At 43.6% G+C, this 24,191-nt stretch overlaps 1 protein-coding gene across 2 annotated transcripts; it reads left to right on the forward strand.

The window, feature by feature from the left end:
* The first annotated feature begins 303 nt into the window (after positions 1-303).
* On the forward strand, positions 304-23,266 carry LOC109891231 (E3 ubiquitin-protein ligase RNF182-like). 2 transcript variants are annotated; one of them, XM_031827085.1, is made up of 2 exons: positions 304-626; positions 19,930-23,266. In XM_031827085.1, the coding sequence occupies exon 2, from the start codon at positions 20,926-20,928 to the stop codon at positions 21,730-21,732; it is 807 nt and encodes a 268-aa protein (XP_031682945.1). In that variant the 5' UTR covers positions 304-626; positions 19,930-20,925; the 3' UTR covers positions 21,733-23,266. The 2 variants fall into 2 exon arrangements, with proteins under 2 accessions (XP_031682945.1, XP_031682947.1); XM_031827087.1 differs by lacking the exon at positions 304-626 and adding an exon at positions 10,328-10,393 and having other exon boundaries at positions 19,930-23,258.
* The last annotated feature ends 925 nt before the right edge of the window (positions 23,267-24,191 follow it).

A 24,191-nucleotide genomic window follows, 5' to 3' on the forward strand; every position in this document is an offset into this window, starting at 1 on the left:
AATAAAATGCAAATTAATTACTTAAAAATCATACAATGTGATTTTCTGGATTTTTGTTTTAGATTCCGTTTCTCACAGTTGAAGTGTAGCAATGATAAAAATGACAGACCTCTACATGCTTTGTAAGTAGGAAAACTTTCAAAATCGTCAGTGTATCAAATACTTGTTCTCCCCACTGTACATATCCTGTACAAAACCAAATTGTGATATGAGCATTTCAATTGCAAACAAAATATATATTTGCATGCAGAGATTTATACAGCCTACCACTGATTGACAGTGACATTGAATGGTTCTGCCACAGGTTCTGCTGTCTCCAGCCATAACAGACCACAGCCACGCTTGACCGTTGAGTCTTGTGCAGTTTAGCTGCATGCAGCTTGCACTTGGTGTTGTTGCCACAGCAACCACTGAAGATAAATCTGTGCAGGTCTTGATGCTACGGTGCTCGCGCTACCGCATTGAAGGGGAGATAGCAGTCCAACACGGGCAGATGGGACCTCAAGATCCACAGTGACTCACCGACAGGGCGCGACACTAGATAACAAGGGAAGAAGAAATGTGATGGCGATAAGCCTCGGTTACCTTGGACCTTGACGTGAACACACTGGGAAGACTGTCATACGGTGAGCCAGGTTTTTCGTCCTACACTTTCCTATCAAAGACGAGTGCACATAACTGCGGCGATATGTGATTGTTGGATTAGTCTAATGTAGGCTACTGAATGTAAATGAGGCTTGTTGCAACTGGGTTATATTAAATTTCAATATGCATAACAAATTGTCACATGTAGTAGTATAGGCCTATGTTCTATCTAACAAATACATTTACTATTATAGGCCTATAGGTTATTATACATGAGTATAGGTTACATAATATCTGTCATTTAGCAGGTGCTTTTATCCCGTGGCTTAAAGTCATATGTGCATACATTTTACGAAGGGCGTTCACAGGAATCGAACCCACTACCCTAACGTTACTAGCACCATGCTATATCAACTGAGCTACAAAGGACCACTATGTGAATGGTATTAAGATTGAATTCAAACGAGGCTTTTCAAATACAGCCTACTCCAAATAGATAGGGCTGCCATTTGTTTTTCTTGTTGGGAATTATCATGCATTAATTTATGCAACACAACATGCTAATAAAAACAACCACAGCAACAACAACGTTTGTAAAACATGTTTATGCTGAAATAAATATGTAGCCTATGAATAGGTTAGAATCAGCCCGGTCAGTTTAGTTGCCAAAACTAAATATGGGGTCCATTTTAAAAGGCGTTTTAAAATCTCCTGAAGTGACTATAGTGAAATTATATTGCAACAGGATTTCCAGAAGCTCGCTTCTGATCAAAACGGGTTGTCGGATTGTACAATTTTGACAGACATGCCCACCTAATTAGAATAGGCTATTGTTTTAAATCTTCATAAGCCTTCATTGGACATGTTTTCAATCACAAAGTAGTAGTTTCAGTAGTGCCTAAATTGTTTTAAAATGGTTAAATATAAAAAGTTCAATGTCTTAGAGAAATGTCAACAGGAATTTATGTAAATACTTGGACAGGTTTGAAAAATGTATCCCCAATAACTAGAGCATCTAAAACCGTTTTAAGTGTCATTATTTGAAACAATGTGTTGGAGGAGAGGGTGGACTCAGTAAATCACTGAATTATTGATTATTTTATTTATAGCTGCTTTATATACAACTATTTTGAAAGTGAATTTGATGAATGTATACAGGTCCAGCAGTACATGTCTGACAATGTTGTGAATCAGCACTCATCTACAGATGGCGGCTATTAACTTGATCACTCTTTTCCCGTTGAGGATTTTCCTGCTGCACCAGGAAATTCAAATGAGGAAGTTCAAATGCGGCCTGGGGTGATCTAGCGATAAGGCACCCTGCACACATACAGTATGGGGCTACCATGTTGGCGTGGGTTAGATTCAGGCCCATTCCTTCTGGCACAAATATCTCATTGCCCACGATTGACTTGATTAAATTAAACATTTCAAACATGGACAGTCCAGGAATATTTTACCCCCGATCTTGATAAGAAATTACCTTACCAGACACTTATGGATATCATAAATAGGAAACACATCAAATAATAACAATAGGCTACACCAAAATGAGTAATTCATGAAAGTGTCTGGTAAATTGCCACAGTAGATTTACTGTGGTATACGAGGAAATTATTTTTTCTATTGTACGGAATGCTTGTCAATCGCTTTTAGTCTGTTCAAAAAGGACTAAGTTGTGATGACAACACCAACCAGAGAGGGAACATATATTGACAGACTTCGGTTGCAAGTGTAACACGCAGGATATGAACCCGGGTCTCTACGTCTTAGACCATTTAGACTCTTGGGCTGAGGGCAGACACTGGTTTTGAAGTTCGCAAGTGGGGTTACCTCATCACGTGACCATGATTGACTCATATCCAGTACGGAAGCAGGGCTAGGTAACACCAACATCTTTTAGGGAGCAGTAATGAGGTGACCAATAATGGTTGCAATGGAGATCAGCTGTGCGGGTGGATTTAGCGGAGATTGATGGTTTAACTTCTTGACGCACCCATCTCTTTAGCGGGATCATTTTCATCAACACCCGCTGAATTGCAGAGCGCCAAATTCAAATTAAATTACTAAAAATATTTACTTTTCATGAAATCACAAGTGCAATATATCAAAACACAGCTTAGCTTGTTGTTAATCCACCTGGCGTGTCAGATTTCAATACAGCATAACAAGCGTTTATGTAAGAACATCTCTCTCAGTAGACAAAATATTGCAAACAGTAGCAGCCAAGTAGATTGGTTACGAAAGTCAGAAAAGCAATAGATTAAATCGCTTACTTTTGATGATCTTTGGATGTTTGCACTCACGAGACTCCCAGTTACACAATAAATGTTCCTTTTGTTCCATAAAGATTATTTTAATATCCAAAATACCTCCATTCGTTTGGCGCGTTATGTTCAGAAATCCACAGGCTCGAGCGGTCACGACATCGCAGACCAAAATTCCAAATAGTATCCGTAATGTCCACAGAAACATGTCAAATGTTTTTTATAATCAATCCTCAGGTTGCTTTTAAAATATATAATCGATCAAAGGTAAACAATTCATTTGATTGCTTTTCTGATTTTCGTGACCTAGCTACTTAATGCTTAGTGTACATAATGTTTTGTTATGCTATCGATAAATGTACACAAACGCTTGGATTGCTTTCGCTGTAAAGCATCATTTCAAAATCTGAGACGACAGGTGGATTAACAAAAGGCTATACTGTGTTTTGCAATATTGCACTTGTGATTTCATGAATATGAATATTTTTTAGGATTATTATTTGACTGTGGCGCTATGCTATTCAGCGGTTGCTGATGACAATTATGCAGCTTAAGGGATGGGTAGCGTCAAGAAGTTAATGTAGGGCTCATAAAAAGTATTTAATGTATGGTTAATCAGGCTCAGGTAACATCAGATTTGAATTTTCATATTTCTATGTTTTATAATGCTTTTGAATGACACTTCCGTTTTTTTGCGAGGAAATTCCTTGGTTAACCGGGAGAAAAGTGATGTATTCTCAGGATAGACCATTTGTAAAATCCAGAGAAAATATTAAACACACCCACCCATCCACCTTCAACCTCCCTTCAACAATACGTTCATTCCATTATCATACCAATCTGTCCAATTTAACCTCCTTTAATCCCTCTGTCCATTAGGACTTTTATCCCTGTATCCTTACTTTATTTATCTATCCAGTCATAAGATCATTTTTTATAGCTGTATTTTTTTATTAAGAAATAAATGTTTGGTTGAAGTAAGGGATAAACACTTTGGATAAAATAATGTTTTAGATGTATTTTCAACTTCAACTATGCCTCATTGTCTTTTGTGCTCAATTATTACAGTTTGCATACAGTGGGGCAAAAAAGTATTTAGTCAGCCACCAATTGTGCAAGTTCTCCCACTTAAAAAGATGAGAGAGGCCTGTAATTTTCATCATAGGTACACTTCAACTATGACAGACAAAATGAGAAAAAAAATCCAGAAAATCACATTGTAGGATTTTTAATGAATTTATTTGCAAATTATGGTGGAAAATAAGTATAATGAGAAACAGAAAAGCAACCTAATTGAACAGGTTTCACTGTCAGTCCGACCATTAATGCAAAGAGTGGAAAAGAGTGGTTGACTTGACCACCACTATTCCCAGGTGCAATATATCAACCTGCCCGATCCCATCAAATCAAGAGTTTTGCTGTGTCTAAAATTAGAAACAAGAAAAGACAACAGTGTCTGTCTCATACAGTATAGATAGTATTTCACAATTCAGTGCCAAGTGTGCTTATGTTTCTGAAAAGTTTACAAAGTAGGAAGGAAGTTATTGGGCTATATTTTTACATTCATAGTGAATTAGCTCCATCGTATTATACAGTACTGAAATACCAATATTTTTAATATACTGTAGTCCCAGTCTGGAATATGTTCCGTGATTCTTCCAATGGCATTGAGGAGTGCACCACATCAGTCACTGGCTTCATCAATAAGTGCATTGATGACGTCGTCCCCACAGTGACCGTACGTACATACCCCAACCAGAAGCCATAGATTACAGGCAACATCCGCACTGAGCTAAAGGTTAGATCTGCTGCTTTCAAGGAGCGGGACACTAACCCGGATGCTTATGAGAAATCCAGCAATGCACTATGTCAATACAGGACTAAGATTGAATAGTACTACACCGGCTCCGACGCTCGTTCGGATGTGTCAGGGCTTGCAAACTATTACAGACTACAAAGGGAAGCCCAGTGACGCAAGCCTACCAGAGAAGCTCAATTACTTCTATGCTCGCTTCGAGGCAAGCAACACTGAAGCATGCATGAGAGCATCAACTTTTCCGGACGATTGTGTGATCACGCTCTCCACAGCCGATGTGAGTAAGACCTATAAATAGGTCAACATTCCCAAGCACGTGGGGCCAGACCCATTACCTGGATGTGTACTCCGAGCATGCACTGACCAACTGGCAAGTGTCTTCATTGACATTTTCAACCTGTCCCTGACTGAGTCTGTAATACCAACATGTTTCAAGCAGACCACCATTGTCTCTGTGCCCAAGAACACTAAGGTAACCTGACTAAATGACGAACGACCCGTAGCACTCACGTCTGTAGCCATGAAGTGCTTTGAAAGGCTGGTCATGGCTCACATTAACACCATTATCACAGAAACCCTAGACCCACTCCAATTTTCATACCACCCCAACAGATCCACAGTTGATGCAATCTCTATTGCACTCCACACTGCCCTTTCCCACCTGGACAAAAGGAACACATACGTCAGAGTGCTATTCATTGACTACAGCTCAGCGTACAACACCATAGTGCCCTCAAAGCTCATCACCAAGCTAAGGACCCTGGGACTAAACACCTCCATCTGCAACTGGATCTTGGACTTCCTGTCGGGCCTGCCCCCAGGTGGTAAGGGTAGGTAACAACACATCTGCCACGCTGATCCTCAACACCGGGGCCCCTCAGCGAAGCATGCTCAGTCCCCTCCTGTACCCCCTGTTCACTCATGACTGCATGGCCAGGCACGACTCCAACACCATCATTCATTTTGCCAATGGCACAACAGTGAAAGTTACTGATCACCGACAATGATGAGACAGCCTATAGGGAGGAGGTCAGAGACTTGGCTGTGTGGCGCAAGGATAACAACCTCTGCCTCAACGTGATCAAGACAAAGGAGATGATTGTGGACTACACAAACAAACTAACATGGTCCAAACACATGGCATGGCTGTGTGCTTGATTGTATACACCTGTCAGAAATAGCCAAATCCACTAATTTGAAGGGGTGTCCATATGCTTTTGTGTATATATAGTGTTTGTTATATTTTTGCTGTTGGGAAGAGAACAGGATGTTATGCAGAAAAATATGTTGGTAGGACACGGCTCTGTATGTTTGTGCACATGGAAGTCAGCTATTTATGTTTACTATAGATTAATGAGGCAATACATACGTGATGTGACTAAAATAAAAATACATTTAGTTGACTAAAATGGCCCACTGTTTTCATTTAGACAATAACTAGACTAAATGTTTATTGAAATGACAAAAATGTGACTAAGACTTGATTACTTTTTAGTAAAAATAACCAGGTTTCTATCCAACCATTTAATGGGGACGAATTACCTGATGCATGAAAAAAGTAACGACCGGGCTGATGGAAACAGGATATGCCGCTACAAATGTACAAATGCAGATAGACAATTTGTTTGTTCGACATAGTCAGACCTTTTTGTGTCAGTTAAATTAATTATGCGAGAAATGGCGTTGATAAGGAAGTATTGATATAATAACCATCATATCGAAGTAAACTTGGAGTCATGCAACGATATGTTGTGTGGTCCTCCCACTATCACTTGTGGAAAGCATGCAGTTTATTAGGCTACAGATGAAATGAATTATGATGAACTTCACAGGGCGGTGAAAGTCCATGGTGATGCGCTTGATGCTCCTTTCCAATAAATATCCAGGGTCTTATTCTGGTGACCGGATGAATGATACTTAGCTTCCGTTTGACAAATAAAAATAATCTCACTCTTATCCATAATAATCTCATCACGTAGGTAGCCTACCCACACCGTAGCTGCAAGCTGTTGGCTAGAGCGCTTATGAAAATGCTATCAAAACTTTTATTTTTCATTCGGTACATAGGAATTTAACTGCAAAAGTTATTTTTATGTGCACTACGTCGTTTACGCACAGTCTTTTATCCGCAATAAATCAGTTTTATGGAAGCACATCTCTGGTGAGAAAACGCACATATTGTTTTACACAGATTTTAGAATATTCACATTAAAATCTGTTTTAGTACTAGGGCCCTGGTTCTCTGCTGTCCACAGTCCCCTGCACCGCCTCTAAGTTTGCTGCTCTGTCAGGCCATAGGTATCCCACCCAGCCCTGCTCGGATCGTGGCCTCCTGGATTATCGGGTATACAGCTCCCTATCCCGCCAGGCTAGGCCCTAAATTAGTTGCCCCGTTTTTGCAGGTCTGCAGTCTCTTGCCCTGCTCAGATCTCAGCCCTCTGCAATAGTTGGTAGGCAGTTTCCTAGCCCGACAGATTTAGGGCCTCCTGCCCTACTAGGCCCAGAGTTTGCTGTACTAGACTCACTGTCTCCAGACATAGTAAACATGCAGCCCCTAGCCTGCCAGGCTTTCAGCCTCCTGCTCTACTAGGAATGTTGCATGTGCTAGGTTCTCAGTCCTCAGCCCTCTTTGGCCCTTGGTTCCTAGAACTAGGTCCTCAGTCTCCAGCTATACTAGGTCTGCTGTCTCCAGCACTAAGCGTCCCTCAGTCCCTAGTCCAGGTGGGTCCTGCCCGGCTAGGCTCAGAGTTACCAGTTCCTCCTGTAGGCCCAGAGCTCTACCACTCTACTAACTCTCAGCCAGTTTCTCTGTCAGGCCCAGAGACAGTTTCCCTGTCAGGTCCAGAGTCATTCTCCCTCTCAGGTTCACAGTCAGTTTCCCTGTCAGGTTCAGAGTCGCTTTCCTGTCAGGCCCTAAGTTATCAGCACTAGGCTCCCAGCCCTCAGCCGTTCTATACTGAACAAAATTATAAATGCAACAATTTCAAAGATTTGACTGAGTTACAGTTCATATAAGGAAATCAGTCAATTTAAATAAATTCATTATGGCCTAATCTATGATTTGGGAATGCAGATTGTCACACCCTGATCTGTTTCACCTGTCTTTGTGCATGTCTCCACCCCCCTCCAGGTGTCGCCCATCTCCCCATTATCCTCAGTGTATTTATACCTGTGTTTTCTGTTTATCTGTTGCCAGTTCGTTTTGTTTTGTTTTGTCAAGCCTACCAGTGGTTTTTTCCCCATGCACCTGTCTATCTCTAGTTCCTGTTTTCCTGGTTTTGACCATTCTGCCTGCCCTGATCCTGCCTACCGTTCTGTACCATGTCACACCACCCTGGATTACTGACCCCTGCCTGCCCTGACCTTGAGCCTGCCTGCCATTCTGTACATTTCGGACTCTGCTCTGGATGACTGACAACTGCCTGCCTTTGACCTGTCGTTTGCCTGCACCCGCTTTTGTAATAAACTTGTGTTACTTAGAAACTGTCTGCTTCTGGGTCTGCTCCTGAGCCTTGACACAGATATTCATCTGTTGAAACATGAGGTGAAGGCAGCGGATGAATGGCACAACAATGGGCCTCAGTATCTCGTCACGGTATCTTTGTGCATTCAAATGGCCTTTGTTAAAAAGCAATTGTGTTCGTTGTTCGTAGTGTATATGTCTGCCCATAACAAACCCAACCGCCACCGTGTTCACAATGTTGATATCACAGGAGGCTATACTAGCGCTGGGCTACAAGTTCCCTGCTCAGCTAGGTTTTCGGCAACCCGCCATACCTGGCTTGCAGTCCTCAGCCTTAGTAGTAGGTTCCAAGTCCCCTGCCCAGCTCTTGGCTTCCTGCACTGGTAGGCCCTCAGCCCCCTGACCTGGGGGACCCACTGTCTTCAGTTCTGGGGGGCCGCCCGCCTCCTGCACTCCAGCTCTTGCACCTGGGGAACCACCTGACCTCGTCTCTGGGCCCCAGCCGGCCCCTGCCTCCAGAACTCTGATGAGCCTCGCCCAGGGGTCCCCATCTGCACCACCATGGGAACCATCGCTTTCAGCAGTGGTGAATGAGTCACCAACCTCAGCAGCAGCCAATGAACTGCTAACGAAAGTTGTGGCCGGCATGCCACAATCCTCCACCACAGCATGCGAGCGACCACCTCTAGCCTTGGCCATCCTCCGGCGTCGTACTCATCGCCCCACTGGCCCTACACTGAGTTTGAGAATAATCTGCCACCCCCGTGGCATGTTTTTTAATTAATACATTTTTTATTTAACTAGGCAAGTCAGTTAAGAACAAATTATTATTTGCAATGACAGGCTACCCCGGCTAAACCCTCCCTTAACCCGGATGATGCTGGGCTAATTGTGCGCCGCCCTATGGGCCTCCTGATCACAGCCCAGGATCAAACCTGAGTCTGTAGTGACGCCTCTAGCACTGTGATATAGTGCCTTAGACTGCTGCGCCACTCTTTCCCACAAAAAATGGGGCGGCCCAGGACTGCTGGTCCCATCGCTGCTCTGCCGATCTGTCCTGTCTGTCCTGCCGGATAGGACTAGGCGCTAGGGGTGTGATGGTAATTGAATAACCATGTAACTGACGATTATTGGTGAAGACCGTCATGAATATACAATAACTGTCAAAACTGTTTAAATAGGCACATGTTCAAAGTGGATGGCCTTTGATAATGTCCCGATTTCAATATCTGGGGAATAATCTGATTTTCCCAAGCACATGAATCTTTCACCTGAATCGCCACCATCCTTTACGGTCCGTCATATCTTGTCCATTTTCCGACCAGTACATTAGCAGCATGAGAGAAGTTTGTACGGGATCTCTCTCCATGCTCACTCCATGTGGACTCATGTTGCACTCCTGAGAGAAATGGCATGAGAGAAAAGTCAGTTGATAGTTTGGACTGGATGCTGTGTACAGGTTAATGGCTCGGACTCAGGTTTGAGGGCGTGAGGCTCAAACTGTTCTTGGTCAAATGAACCCTTCCATGCATCTAGATACCATCTGTGGTCACCTTCGCCATAACCTCGAGAGAGGACAGACCAGAACAGTTGAGTTAATGGCATTTCTGATTCAGGAAATCCAGACAAATGATTCACTGTATGACAAACTATTACTCTACCAATATTCTTAGTACAGATTTGTAAGACAAACATCAAAGAGAATAACAAGACACAGTTGAAACCATTTTTTTTATTGGCTAATACTCCCCTATCATCTTGGCGGTCTCACCGCAGAGTTACAGGGTCAGGAAGTTAGAGGGCTAATCCTTAGGGAGAAATTCCGACCATCCAGCAGACCCAATCTGGTGAGATTTGTATTGAAGCAAGACAATAACAAAATAAAACAACAACAGCATTACACTTCTTCATATAGAACTCCTTATCCTCCTTTGGGACACATGACTCACATCATGATTCATGCGTTACAAAAACAAACAAAAAAACTTCTGATTAAATAAATAATAAACAAATCAGAATAACAAATAAACCCTTAAATCCATAAGGAAATAGACTAGAGACAGATGTCCCTCATTCAGGGGCAGAGCTCTCTCTGTCCTTCTCGTGGTCCGAATCACAGATAGGACTATTGATCAATTATAAACTTCTAATTATTAGTGTTTACATTTAAATCTCACCCAATGTCTCTAGCCTTTCTAGTGAGGATGATCAGGCTTCACCAGAAAGTCAGAACAGAGGCCAGGGGTCATTCAACCCCATTAAGTGAGTATATTTCCCTTTTCTTTCCCTGTAACGCAGACATTATTTGAAGATTTTTTATCAAGAGAATTTACATATGTGCAGCCAACACTTGTACAATATATACTTCAGAAAATGTCATTTGTGTAGCCTTGAAGGTGCCTCCTTTCTAACCCGTGAAAAACTCACTAAAACCAAAATAAAAGACCCCACACAATAAATCAAACACAGTATTAATGCCACAAACAAATACTCATAACAGGTGGGTTGTGTGTGGGTGCTGGCGTGTGAGGTAAAACATATGGTAAAATGGCCAGGCCTTACTTAATTTGGGCGCTCCCTTAACAGCCGGGAACCTTTATAGTGTATAGTATACAGTCTCAATAACTGCTCTCCTAAGGCACCTGCCTCAGGAAGCCTTTCAAAGGGAGAGATACAGAATCATTGGTAAACATGTAAAGAATAACTTGTTAGCGGACATTCCATCAGTCCTGGAAGAAAGAAAATAAACATGTACTTAGTTTTCACTATGCTACATTTTAGTCAGTCCCAAAAAATTTATAATTCTCAAAATTACTGCATCTTGGGCAGGAAGCCTCGATAAAACCATGCACATCCAGAATCATACTTGAGACACATCAGATAGATAAACCTCTCTGGGATAGGCGTCCCGCTGGACAACTTCCGGTGAAACTGGAGGGTGCGCAATTCAAATAAATCATCATAAAAAATATGGATATTAAACATTTAGGAACATACAAGTGTCTTATATCAGTTAAAAAATTAAATTCTAGGAGGCAGTTCACTCTGGGCACGCTATTTATCCAAAAGTGAAAATGCTGCCCCCTATCCCAAAAAGGTTAAGGATTCACATGTGAGGTCATGTGCTAAACAGTGAGTAGTAAAGATTAAGACTAAAAGTGGTTAAAGTAGTAGCCTACAATCAGGAAAAATTCCAGGTAAACAGCAAGTGTCCAGATAAAAATATTTAATAAATATTAGATGACGCTTCCCCAAATACACTTATAACGATATCAGTGATAGATGAGTGTAACGGAGACGCTGTGAGTCGAGAAGCAGGTGAAACATTTAATAACACAACAAACATGAAACAAGACAACATAACAGTGGCGTTTGCGCATGAACACAGGAAAAATACTGACTGAGGAAGGAACCCAAGGGAGTGACAGAAATAGGGGAGAAAATCAGGAAGGTAATGGAGTCCAGTTGAGTATCATGATGATCTGCAGGTGCACGTAATGATGGATGCCATGTGTGCGTAATGATGGATATAAGGACCTGTGGTTAGTATACCGGTGATGTCGAATGCCAGAGGAGAGGAGCAGGAGTAGACGTGACCGACACGCAGCTCCTGCCACAGGACGACACCAGCCAGAGGGACAACCCCGAGGATGAGGAGCAGCCCGGTCTGTGCGGCGAAGGTGGAAATCATAGATAATGTTGGGATCCAGAATATCCTCCACCGGAACACAAGCACTGCGGTGGCGTTCTGCCTGTTCCTTTTGATGGTGGACGGCTTGCTGGATTCTCATGTGACCATCGCTCCACACTTCTTCTGCTTGCCGGAACCACTCATCAACCAGTCGGTTTGGTCCGGGGTCCACAGTGCCAGGGCCAGGGCCCAGAACACACTGCAAGGGGATCAACCCAGTGGAGGAGTGACATAGCGAGTTCTGGGCGTACTCTGCCCATGGAAGGAATCGTGCCCACTCTCCCTGCCGGTCCTGACAGTGACTCCTCAGGAACCTCCCCAGCTCCAGGTTCATCCTCGCCACCTGCCCATTGGACTGAGGCCGGTGCCCGGAAGTGAGGCTGACCATGACACAGAGCTTCTCCATGAAGGCACTCCATACCCGTGATGTGAATTGGGGGCCACGGTCAGAGACAATGTCCTCCGGGAAGGCCATAATGCTGGAAGACCTGCTGGAAGAGTGCCTCAGTGACCTGGAGAGCAGTAGGAAGACCAGTAAGAGTGATTAAACGACATGATTTTGAAAATCTATCCACAACCACCAAAATGGTGGTGAAACCATCAGAGGAGGGGAGATCAGTAACAAAGTCAATGGATAGATGGGACCAGGGATGCTGAGGTGCAGGAAGGGGAAGGAGCCTCCCTGCTGGAGCGTTCCTGGGGGATTTGGTTTGGGCACATATGGAACAGGAGTTGACGCAGCAAGTGACATCCTGTGCTAAGGTGAGCCACCAGTATTTCCCAGAGATGGATTGGGTAGTGCGAGAAATACATGTATGTCCAGCGACAACAGCTGTGTTCGCCCACAGCCCACAGCCGGACCCTCATCAGCCGGACCCTTATCCCTGTAGGAATGTAAATGCGCTCGGGAGGACAGTTGGATGCGGGCCCCCTCTCCAGAGCCTGGCAGATGTCCACATCTTCATCCCAGGCCACAGGAGCTACAACTCGGGAGGATGGGATTATAGGCGCATTCTGGACAGGACCATCTCCCGAATTGTAGAGGCGGGACAGGGCATCGGCCTTGGTGTTCTTTGAACCTGGGTGATAGGTCAGCGTGAAGTCAAACCTTGTGAAGAAAAGGGCCCACCTTGCTTGGTGTGGATTCAGCCTTCTCGCTGTCCGTATGTCCTCCAGGTTCTGATGGTCAGTGTGAATGACAAATGGTTCCTTGGTGCCCTCCAGCCAGTGTCTCCACTCCTCTAATGCCATCTTCACCGCCAGGAGCTCACGATCACCGACGTCATAATTCCTCTCTTCAGGGGACAGTTTCTTAGAGTAAAAAGCACACAGGTACAACTTCTATGGATTACCCTGTCGTCGAGACAGAACTACCCACACGCCTACCTCTGAAGCGTCCACCTCCACCACAAAGGATATCGTTGTATCTGGATGTTTGAGCAATGGGGCGGAGATGGAACATCCCTTGAGTAGACAGAAGTCCTCCTCGGCTGCTGGGCTCCACAACAACCTACGGGGGCCTCCCTTAAGGAGAGAGGACTGGCAACAGAGCTGAAGTTCCTGATGAAATGGCGGTAGAAGTTGGCAAACCCCAAAAACCATTGTAACCCCTTTATGGTATTTGGGACTGGCCATGACCTGACCGCATCTACCTTCTTGTCGTCCATCCTCATTCCCTGGGGGGCTGATTTGGTAGCCTAAGAAGGGGACAGCCCTCTGATGAAATTGGCACTTCTCAGCCTTGACCTACAAGTGGTTAGCCAGGAGGCATTCCAGGACAGCTTGAACGTGAGTGATGTGATCCTCCAGGGTAGACGAGTAGATCAAGATGTCTTCAATATACATGACCACCTGGAGTCCGAGCATGTTCCTGAACACCTTGTTAACTTCACTAGGGTAGGGGGCAGCATTTGGAATTTTGGATGAAAAGCGTGCCCAAAATAAACTGCCTGCTACTCAGGCCCAGAAGCTAGATAAGATATGCATATAATTAGCAGATTTGGATAGAGAACACTCTAAAGTTTCCAAAACTGTCAAAATAATGTCTGTGAGTATAACAGAACTGATATGGCAGGCGAAAATCCATCCAGGCTGTTTTTCCATTGAAAGCCTATCCACCATACAAAGACGTAGGACCCCGTTCACGATCTCTATGGCTTCCTCTACATGTGGCCAGTCTTTAGGCAATGTTTCAGGCTTTTACTCAGAAGAATTAGAGAGATACAGCACTTTCAATGAGTGGACAGTGGAAATTTCCAGACATGAGCCAAGCGCGTGATCGGGAGTGCGCCTTTCTTGTTTCTCCTTTCTCCTTATTGATGAAGCTTTTGTCCGGTTGAAATATTATTGATTATTTATGACAAAAACAACCATGAGGATTGATTTTAAACATTGTTTGACATGTTTCTACGAACATTTATTGTACTTTTTAAAAACTTTTTGTCTGTATGTTGAGAGCGCGCTTTGTGCCTTTGGATTACTGAACTAAACGCACCAACAAAACTGAGGTTTTTGGACATAAAGAGGGACATTATCGAGAAAAACAAACATTTATTGTCTAACATGACCTGGGAGTGCCACCAGATGAAGATCATCAAAGGTAAGTGATTAATTTAATCTCTATTTCTGACTTTTATGAGCCCTCTCCTTGGCTGGAAAATGGCTGTATGGTTTTCTCTGACTAGGTGCTGACCTAACATAATCGCATGGTGTGCTTTCGCTGTAAAGCCTTTTTGGATTTACAAGAAGTTTATCTTTAAAATGGTGTTTGAGGAATTTTCATTATGGGATTTCTGTTGTTTTAAATTTGGCGCCCTGCAATTTCACTTGGTGTTGTCGAGGTGGGACGCTACTCTCCCACTGGTGCCAGACAGGTTAATGAATGCCTGGAACACTGACAGAGCATTGGCTAAGCCAAATGGCATCACCAAGTACTCGTAGTGACACATCGTGCTAAACGCAGTCTTCCACTCATCGCCCTCCCGGATACGGATGAGATTGTAAGCACACCGCAGGTCCAGTTTGGTAATAAACCGGGTCCCGGGAACTGTCTGATGGCTGCTGGCAACAACCGGAGAGGGTACCGATACATTGTGATAATCTAATTGAGTTCACTGTCGTCAATGCATGGCCACGAAGAAGAAACCAGCTGACACAGGAGAAGTGGTCGTGCGGATAAAACCTTTTTGGAGCCCCTTTTGGATGTAATCCTCCATGGCATGGGTCTCAGCCACCAACAGAGGGTAGATGCGTCAGACAAGGGGTGCTGAACCTGCAAGCAGGTCGATGACACAGTCCCAGGGGCAATGAGGAGGAAGACAGGTGGCACAGGTCTTTGAGAATACCTCCCGCAGGTCTTGGTATATCTCCAGGATGTTGGGCTGAAGGGAAACCACAGGACTCTCAACCGACGTGGAACCACATGGGACAGGGAAGCAGGTGTTCCGGCATTCGGGTGACCAGTCTGTGATTCTCATACTTGACCATAAGATGGTAGGGGTTATGGCGTTGAAGCCAAGGGAGGCTAAGGATGATATTGTGAACTGGTGCACTGGTAATGCAGAAGGGGATGTTCTCCTGATGAATGGACTCCACGGTGAGGGTGAGTGGTTGGGTGATGTGTGTGATTTGTTCCAGATCCAAATGGTCAACTATCGAGGACTTGAACCGGAAAAGGAGAGGAGAGTGGGTATGAGATGATATTAAGAGAGGAGACAAGGGTCTGGTCAATAAAGTTTGCCGCGTCTCCCTGGAATCCACTAATGCTGTAGACATAGTACATAAGGGACAGTCAACTAGTGTGAAGGACACCAAAAAGAGCCTAGCAGAAAGTGATTCAAATGGAATACACAGTGCTGCCCCAGGGGGTGGAAGATCACGTGACCGTCCCTCTGGTCTTGTGGATCCCAGAATCGGAAGTGCCGGACACCCTCCTTACCCACAGTACAGACAGAGCCCCAGCTGTATCTGTCTGCGGTGGTCCGCCGCGGGGAAGCGTGTGACCCCTACCTCCATGGGTTCAGGCTCTGATCCCGAGTGTTCGCTGAGGGAGGGAGAGATGTGATGAAAGTACTAACACTCACAAAGTGGGTTATCCAGACGGATGACCATCACAATGAGTTTGTTTCAAAGTGAGGTTGTTGTCTCGACAGGCCAGTTCGGTCTGGATCTCCTCACGCAGACCTCTTCTGAATAGCATATGAAGCACCAGCTCATTTCATCCACTGGAATGCTGCCACTGTCTGGAAGGTGAGCGCATTCTCGGGTCTGGTGCCCCTGCCGTAATTGAAGTAGACGCTCACCCCCCCTCTCTGCCCTCCGGGGGATGATCGAAGATACATTTAAATAGAGCCATGAACCCCTCATAGGATTCTAGCTCCTCCTCTCTCCCATACGACCGTAGCCCATTCCAACACCCGCCCAGTCATCAGAGAAATAACCGTGACAACCTTGGTCCTCTCGGTGGTGGGAGCTCCCATCTGATGTGTAAAGAAGAGGGAGCATATGAAGTAGGAAGCCACGGCATTTGGATGAGGTACTGTCATATTTATCTGGGAGGGACAAACGGGCATCGCTGATCTGAGCGGGTTGCTGAATGGGCTGTTGTGCTGGCTCACTGGGTCGGCTGGTTGTAGAGTATGCTCCGTTAGTTGAAGGCAAGACCTCCCGGGTGTGTTTCGAAACATTGCAAACTGCGAAGAACCTCTTCCATATTCATCCCCAGTTGTGCCTGCTGGTCATGGTGTTGATGTAGAAGGTAAACCTGCTCGTCGACCATCTGAGAGATATTCGGTTTTCCTGCAGCTTCCATTGTTTGAGTCAGCATTCTGTAACAGAGATGCTGTGAGTCGAGAAGCAGGTGCAGGAGAAACGTTTAATAAAACAACAAACATGAAACGAGACAACATAACAGTGGCGTTAACACATGAACACAGGAACAATACTTACTGGGGAAGAAACCCAAGGGAGTGACAGATATAGGGGAAAGTAATGGAGTCCAGGTGAGTATCTTGATGGAACCCAGGACCGGTAGTTAGTATACCGGTGAAGTTGAACGCCGGAGGAGAAGAGCGGAGAAGAGCGGAGTAGGCGTGACAATGAGGTAGATATATGCAGGATCAAATTATAATAATAGTAACAGCAACATATGGCGTGTGTGTTAGGAGAGAGTCATTTGAATAGAGGCAATGCAGATAGCGCTGATGACTGGGAACGCGCCCAGTTTGGACTCATCAGACCAAAGGACAGACCATTAGGACCACCGGTCTAATATACATTGCTTGTGTTTCTTGACCCAAGCAAGTCTTTTCTTCTCATTGGTGTCCTTTAGTAGTGGTTTATTTGTATCAATTCGACCAACTCAGTGAAGCATTTATTTGGGCTGCAATTTCTGAGGCTGGTAACTCTAATGAATTTATCCTCTGCAACATAACTAATTCTGGTACTTCCTTTCCTGTGGCGGTCCTCATGAGAGCCAGTTTCATCATAGCGCTTGATGTTTTTTTGCGACTGCACTTGAAGAAGCTTTCAAAGTTCTTGAAATTTTCCTCATTGAATGACCTTCATGTCTTAAAGTAATGATGGACTGTCATTTCTATTTGCTTATTTGAGCTGTTCTTACCATAATATGGACTTGGTCTTTTACCAAATAGCGCATTCTTCTGTATGCCACCCCTACCTTGTCACAACACAACTGATTGGCTCAAATGCATTAAGAAGGAAATAAATTCCCCAAATTTACTTTTAACAAGGCACATCTGTTAATTGGATCGATATGACAACAGCCAGTGAAAGTGCAGGGTGCCAAATTCAAAACAACAGAAATCCCATAATTAAAATTCCTCAAATATACAAGCATTTCACACCATTTTAAAGATACACTTCTTGTTTCATTCACCAGTGTCCGATTTCAAATAGGCTTTACGGCGAAAGCACCACAAACGATTATGTTAGGTCAGAGCCAAGTCACAGAAAAACACAGCCATTTTTCCAGCCAAAGAGAGGAGTCGCAAAAATCAGAAATAGAGATAGAATTCATCACTAACCTTTGATGATCTTCATCAGATGACACTCATACGACTTCATGTTACACAATACTGTATGTTTGTTCGATAAAGTTCATATTTATATAAAACAATCTCAGTATACATTGGCACGTTATGTTCACTAGTTCCAGATTTCAAAAAAGCTTTACGGAAAAAGCAAACCATGCAATAATCTGAGTACGGCGCTCAGAGCCCAAATAAGCCAAAAAGATATCCGCCATATTGTGCAGTCAACAGAAGTCAAAAATAACATTAGAAATATTCACTTACCTTTGATGATCTTCATCAGATTGCACTCCCAGGAATCCCTGTTCCACAATAAATGTTTGTTTTGTTCGATAATGTCCATCATTTATGTCCAAATAGCTCCTTTTGTTAGCACGTTTGGTACACAAATCCAAACTCACGAACCGCGTTCACTAGGAGCAGATGAAAATCAAAAAGTTCCGTTACAGTCCTTGGAAACATGTCAAACGAAGTACAGAATCAACCTTTAGGATGTTTTTAATAAAAATATTCAATAATGGTCCAACCAGAGAATTCCTTTGCCTGTAGAAATGCAATGGAACAGAGCTCGCTCTTACGTGAACGAGCGTCACGAGCACGAGCTCAAGGCATTCTGGCAAACCTCTTACTCATTCCTCTCTCATTTGCCCCACCTCACAGTAGAAGCATCAAACAAGGTTCTAAAGACTTTTGACATCCAGTGGAAGCCTTAGAAAGTGCAGCATGACCAATATCCCACTGTATCTTCAATAGGGAATGAGTTGAAAAACGACCAACCTCAGATTTCCCACTTCCTGGTTGGATTTTTCTCAGGTTTTTGCCTGCCGTATGAGTTCTGTTATACTCCCAGACATCATTCAAACAGTTTTAGAAACTTCAGAGTGTTTTCTATCCATATACTAATAATATGCATATATTAGCAACTGGGACTGAGTAGCAGGCAGTTTACTCTGGGCACCTCTGGGCACCTTATTCATCCAAGCTACTCAATACTGCCCCCCAGCGATAAGAAGTTGAAATGCATTCCAGGTGATTACCTCATGAAGCTGGTTAAGAGAACGCCAAGGGTGTGCAAAGGGTGGCTACTTTGAAGAATCTCAAATATAAAATATATTTTGATTTGTTTAACAACTCTTAAGGATTAGCCCCCTTTTTAACATTTTTGCCTAAAATGACATACCCAAATCTAACTGCCTGTAGCTCAGGCCCTGAAGCAAGGATATGCATATTCTTAGTACCATTTGAAATGAAACATTTTGGAGTTTTTTGAAATGTGAAAGGAATGTAGTAGAATATAACACAATAGATCTAGTAAAAGATAATACAAAGAAAAAAAACACCTGTTCTTTTGTATTTTTTTGTACCATCATCTTTCAAATGCAAGAGAAAGGCCATAATGTATTATTCCAGCCCAGGTGCAATTTAGATTTTGGACACTAGATGGCATCAGTCTATGTGCAAATTTTTACACTGATCCAATGAACCATTGTATTTCTGTTCAAAGTTTTTTTTTATCAAGACTGCCCTATGTGCCTTATTTGTTTATTAAGAACTTTTCATGTTCAAAATTGTGCAGTCTCCTCAAACAATAGCATGGTATTCTTTCATTGTAATAGCTACTGTAAATTGGACAGTGCAGTTAGATTAACAAGAATTGAAGCTTTCTGCCAATATCAGATATGTCTATGTCCTGGGAAATGTTCTTGTTACTTACAACCTCATGCTAATCGCATTAGCCTACGTTAGCTCAACCGTCCCGTGGAAGGGACACCGATCCCGAAGAAGTTTCACACTTTTTTGGTCACTACATGATTCCATATGTTATTTCATAGTTTTGATGTCTTCACTATTATTCTACAATGTAAAACATTTATAAAAAAAGGAAGAAAAAACCCTTGAATGAGTAGCCGTGTCCAAACTTTTGACTGGTACTGTATGTGCACAGGAGGCAACAGCTTAGACAGCTAGATCGTCCTAGGCCTCTACTGTGTGGTTTTATACTTGTTTTTGATTCCCAAATGTTCACTGACAAATATTCCTTTGTGTTCTTTCCACAGAGCAGTGACCGTGCTGCTGTACCAGTGTCCTGAGAATACCAATACGGGCAATACCACTAACCCTCTCTAGCTTGATCATTCGACAACCACTCACGCAAGATTTCCTGACGGATATAATCCAATTCATCCCTCCATATTTTGGATATTCCGATCGAAACAATAGTGGCACAGACAAATTTGAAAATGGTTCCAGCTCCCTGTCCACTTGTGTATGTTTTCTGTTTACGCACTTTACACATCACAGGGACTTTCAAAACCAGTAGGTTCTCTCAGTAAATTGTTGGAATGGTTTTGTCATTGGAAACTCATCTGCAGATCTGAATTTGTACCAAATCTGCAGACAGACATTGTATGTGCAGGGTAACCATGAGAGTAATGCATTCTATGATAGCAGTAGATAACTGCAAAAGAAGCCCTCTGATCCGGAGTCTGCCTGCACTACGTTAGGGTAGGGACCAGTCCAAACCTGTCTTCCCCAATCCTATGCCCTCAAACACTAATTTAGCACTATACTGTACATCGTTGTGAAAGTAAAACCAATCAGCATGCTCAACTGTACGAACTCAGTTATTCAGGGTATTCAGGACCAGACAAAAATATATATCAGGGCCTGATTGTTCTCTTTGCAACGTAGGTGTCAATATTTGCGAAGTAATACCGTATGTGAATGTATTTTTACTGTGAAAAGGTGTAAAAAAAACTATATTTGTGCCATCATATCAGTGTCTTAAATCATTATTTTTACCCCACTTCTTGTGAGCTATAATGTGGACAATAACAAATAACAGTCTAAAAATAAGATTCACTATCTTCACACTTGAGAAAAAATCATACAAGTCTTGAATTTGGGACAAAACTATACCGGGCAGCTGCGGTTGAATCAGTGCAGGGTGACGCCTTGGAAAATTTAGACTCACCATTCCTGGCTAGCGCTTCTGCATCAGCATCTGCATTCCTGGCAATCTGGGCATTCCGCCCTCCCTTGCCTCTCTCAGGATGAACCAGAAGTTGGAGAAGTTGGACTTGGAGACGGACCAGCGCTGCCAGCCTCTGGTCTACACCGTGGAGGAGCTGGAGTGCAAGATTTGCTATAACCGCTACGACACGCGCTCCCGCAAGCCCAAGGTGCTGGGCTGCCTCCACCGCGTCTGCACCAAATGCCTGAAGAAGATTGTGGAGAACTCGTCCCCCAGCATCGTCAGCTGCCCCTTCTGTCGGCACGAGACGCATGTGCCCTATGAGGAGATCTGGCTGCTGCAGGACGACAGCAACATCCTGGCCATCCTCACCTATCAGGACCGGGCCAGGAAGAGTGGCGGTTCCATCACCCCTGGCGGGGAGGTACTGCTGACCCCAAGCAGCCTGAGCGGAGGTGGAGGGGACGGCTGTGGTGGTGATTCTGGGGGTGACTGCGTCACAACCGGCGAACAGTCGCATAGCTCCTCCGACTGCCTGGTCATCACCATCATGGAGGTGCCGGGCGAATCGCAGTCATTGGACTCCATGAGCATGCTCAATATGGTGCGCCTGTACCGGCCCGCAAGCCTGGCCTCGCTGCCCTGCAACATGCCCTTGCAGAAGTGCGGCGCTTGGACCTCGCGCAACTTTCCCAGCTTCCTAATCGGTGTCCTGTGTCTGGTCTTCTTCTCGTCGCTGCCGCTGGGCATCTACCTGCTGATGATCCAGCAGCTCACCCTGGGCGTCATCCTGGTCAGCCTGGTGCCCTCCACCCTAGTTCTGTGTGTGTTCTACGGCTTCTGTCAATGCCTTTGCCATGAGATCATGCAGTCCATAGCTACATAGTCACGTCCCCACTTTACTCCCCTCCCCTACTCAACCCCATAATACCAATGTATGTCTACCTGTGGACATGACATAGCGAGACTTGTAATAGACCAAACCAAATCACAGATGCATATCTACAGTGCCGTGAAAAAGTATTTTCTCCCTTTCTGATTTAACCCTACTTTTGCATATTTTTGATACTGAATGTTATCAGATCTACAACCAAAACCTAACATTACATAAAGGGAACCTGAGTGAACAAATAACACAACAATTACATATTTATTTCATAAACAAAGTAATTGCCCCTTTACACTCAATAACTGGTCGTGCCACCTTTAGCAGCAATGATTCCAACCAAACGCCTCCTGTAGTTGTTGATCAGTTTCTCACATCGCTGTGGATGAATTTTGGCCCACTCTTCCATGCAGAACTGCTGTAACTCAGCAACATATGTGGGTTTCTAGCATGAACTGCTCTTTCCAAGTCCTGCCACATCTCAATTGGGATTAGGTCTGGGCTTTGACTAGGTCATTCCAAAACTTCAAATGTATTGCTTTTAGCCATTTTCATGTAGATTTTCATGTGTGTTTTGGATCATTGTCTTGCCCCATGGCCCAGCTGTTCTTCAGCTTCAGCTCACAGACAGATGGCCTGACATTATCCTGTAGAATGATCTGATACAGAACATAATTCATGGTTCCTTCTTTTAAGGCCAGGTCCTGACGCAGCAAAGCATCCCCAAACCATCACACTAACACTAGCATGCTTGGCCATTGGTATGAGGTTCTTACGGTGGAATGCAGTGTTTGGACCCATGTCGTCCAAATAGTTGACTCAAGTTTGCCAAAAAGCACCTGGAAGCACTTGGATGATCAAGACTCTTGGAATAATGTTCTATGGACAGATGATTCAAAAGTGTAAGGGGGCAAATACTTTTTCACTGCACTGTATATCCCCTCTCCTTTGTAAAATACACCTCTCCCCACCACTTTCTTTCTTATTTCCCACTTCAGATAATACCAGCACTAAAACAAAAAAATTCCGAGTGACCACTTGGATTTGGATGTAGGGCTTTCCACTGGAACATTCGAGACAAGCCAACCTGTGCAACGCCCACGGCCTGATGAATGGTTTTCTAATTACACAGCTCAACCTGCATCAGATTGCTGTTGTTTGTGTGTATACGGCTCACCAGAATGGGCTTTAGTTATTGTGACGATCACTAAACTGTATTGTTAAAAAATAATACGACCCTCTCATGTTCTACTATGGCAATGACTGCACAGACACTGTTAACCTTATTGTGGTAGAATGGGCAACGGACTATGAAAACCCATAGTTTTAAGGATGTATTCAGACATACAGCACAGTCTCCATGTATACTGTTGAAGTTCCTAGTTGCCTTTGTAAGGCATGTCTGTCTGTGACCCTGCAGTAACTTATCGTTGTAATTTGAACTTGTCTGTGTTATTGCATTTGGAATGGACAAACCGCCTAATGCCTAAACTGTTACTAGATATTTCAATAAAGACTCAAGACACTTTTGTAATCTTTGCCATTCTTTTTTACATTTCTCCCATAGCCCACACTTCATGGGCAACTATTCAATCTGCAGTTTTAATAGGCTACAATCACATTCCTTGTACTTCAAAATGAAAATGGAATAAGTATTATGTAAAAAGCACCAAAACAATTATCCAATGTATGTTGGTTCTTGCTTCATTTATTTAGACATGGAAGACGACATACATTGCTTTAATTAAACTACCATCAGGAGACTGGAGAAATCCAAATATTATCCCACAATATATGTAGCTGTTTATGCAGAAGAATTACCCCCAGTGAAAAGTGTACCATTTGGGGATGTGTGAAACACTGGATTCAGTTCTAGCCCCACAGACACATTTTGCTAAATTCCTGACATTTTGCAAAACTCAATGAGCTAATTTTTGTGACCTTGCCAAATGGAAACACCCCTGTGGCATCGATGGACCTCAGCTCTTCAAAGCTTTTAGTTAGCTATCACTGGAGCGCAACTTGAAGCAATACCTGTCTGGCACGATCAAATGATAAGAAACCTCACAAAGCATTAGAACTTAGAAATAGCTTTAATCAACCACCATAAAAATGTTAGCTAGAACCACACAATTTGTACTGAACCCGTGGGCTAGTGTTAACACTCCCAGGCTTTTAGATTATGTCAACCTTGGAGACCGGGGTTCATTCTCCGTGTCCATCCTTTCTACTCTCCCATCTTGATCTTTCTACCTTTACGTTACACCTTTTACTGTTTCAATTAAACACTTTCCAAAAACACAATTTTAGATTTGATTAGGGAAGCATAATGAACCTCTGTCAAAAGTTGAGGCAAACAGACGAAGAGTTTCATTCCACGCTATGTATCCGTTTTTCAGAAATGTTGGTAAATTAGCTATTTTTAGTTAAAGATTGGTGTTTTTTTACTATCTAATCAT

The sequence above is a fragment of the Oncorhynchus kisutch genome, linkage group LG1, assembly GCF_002021735.2.
Source record: "Oncorhynchus kisutch isolate 150728-3 linkage group LG1, Okis_V2, whole genome shotgun sequence".
In the NCBI taxonomy this organism is placed as follows: Eukaryota; Metazoa; Chordata; class Actinopteri; order Salmoniformes; family Salmonidae; genus Oncorhynchus; species Oncorhynchus kisutch.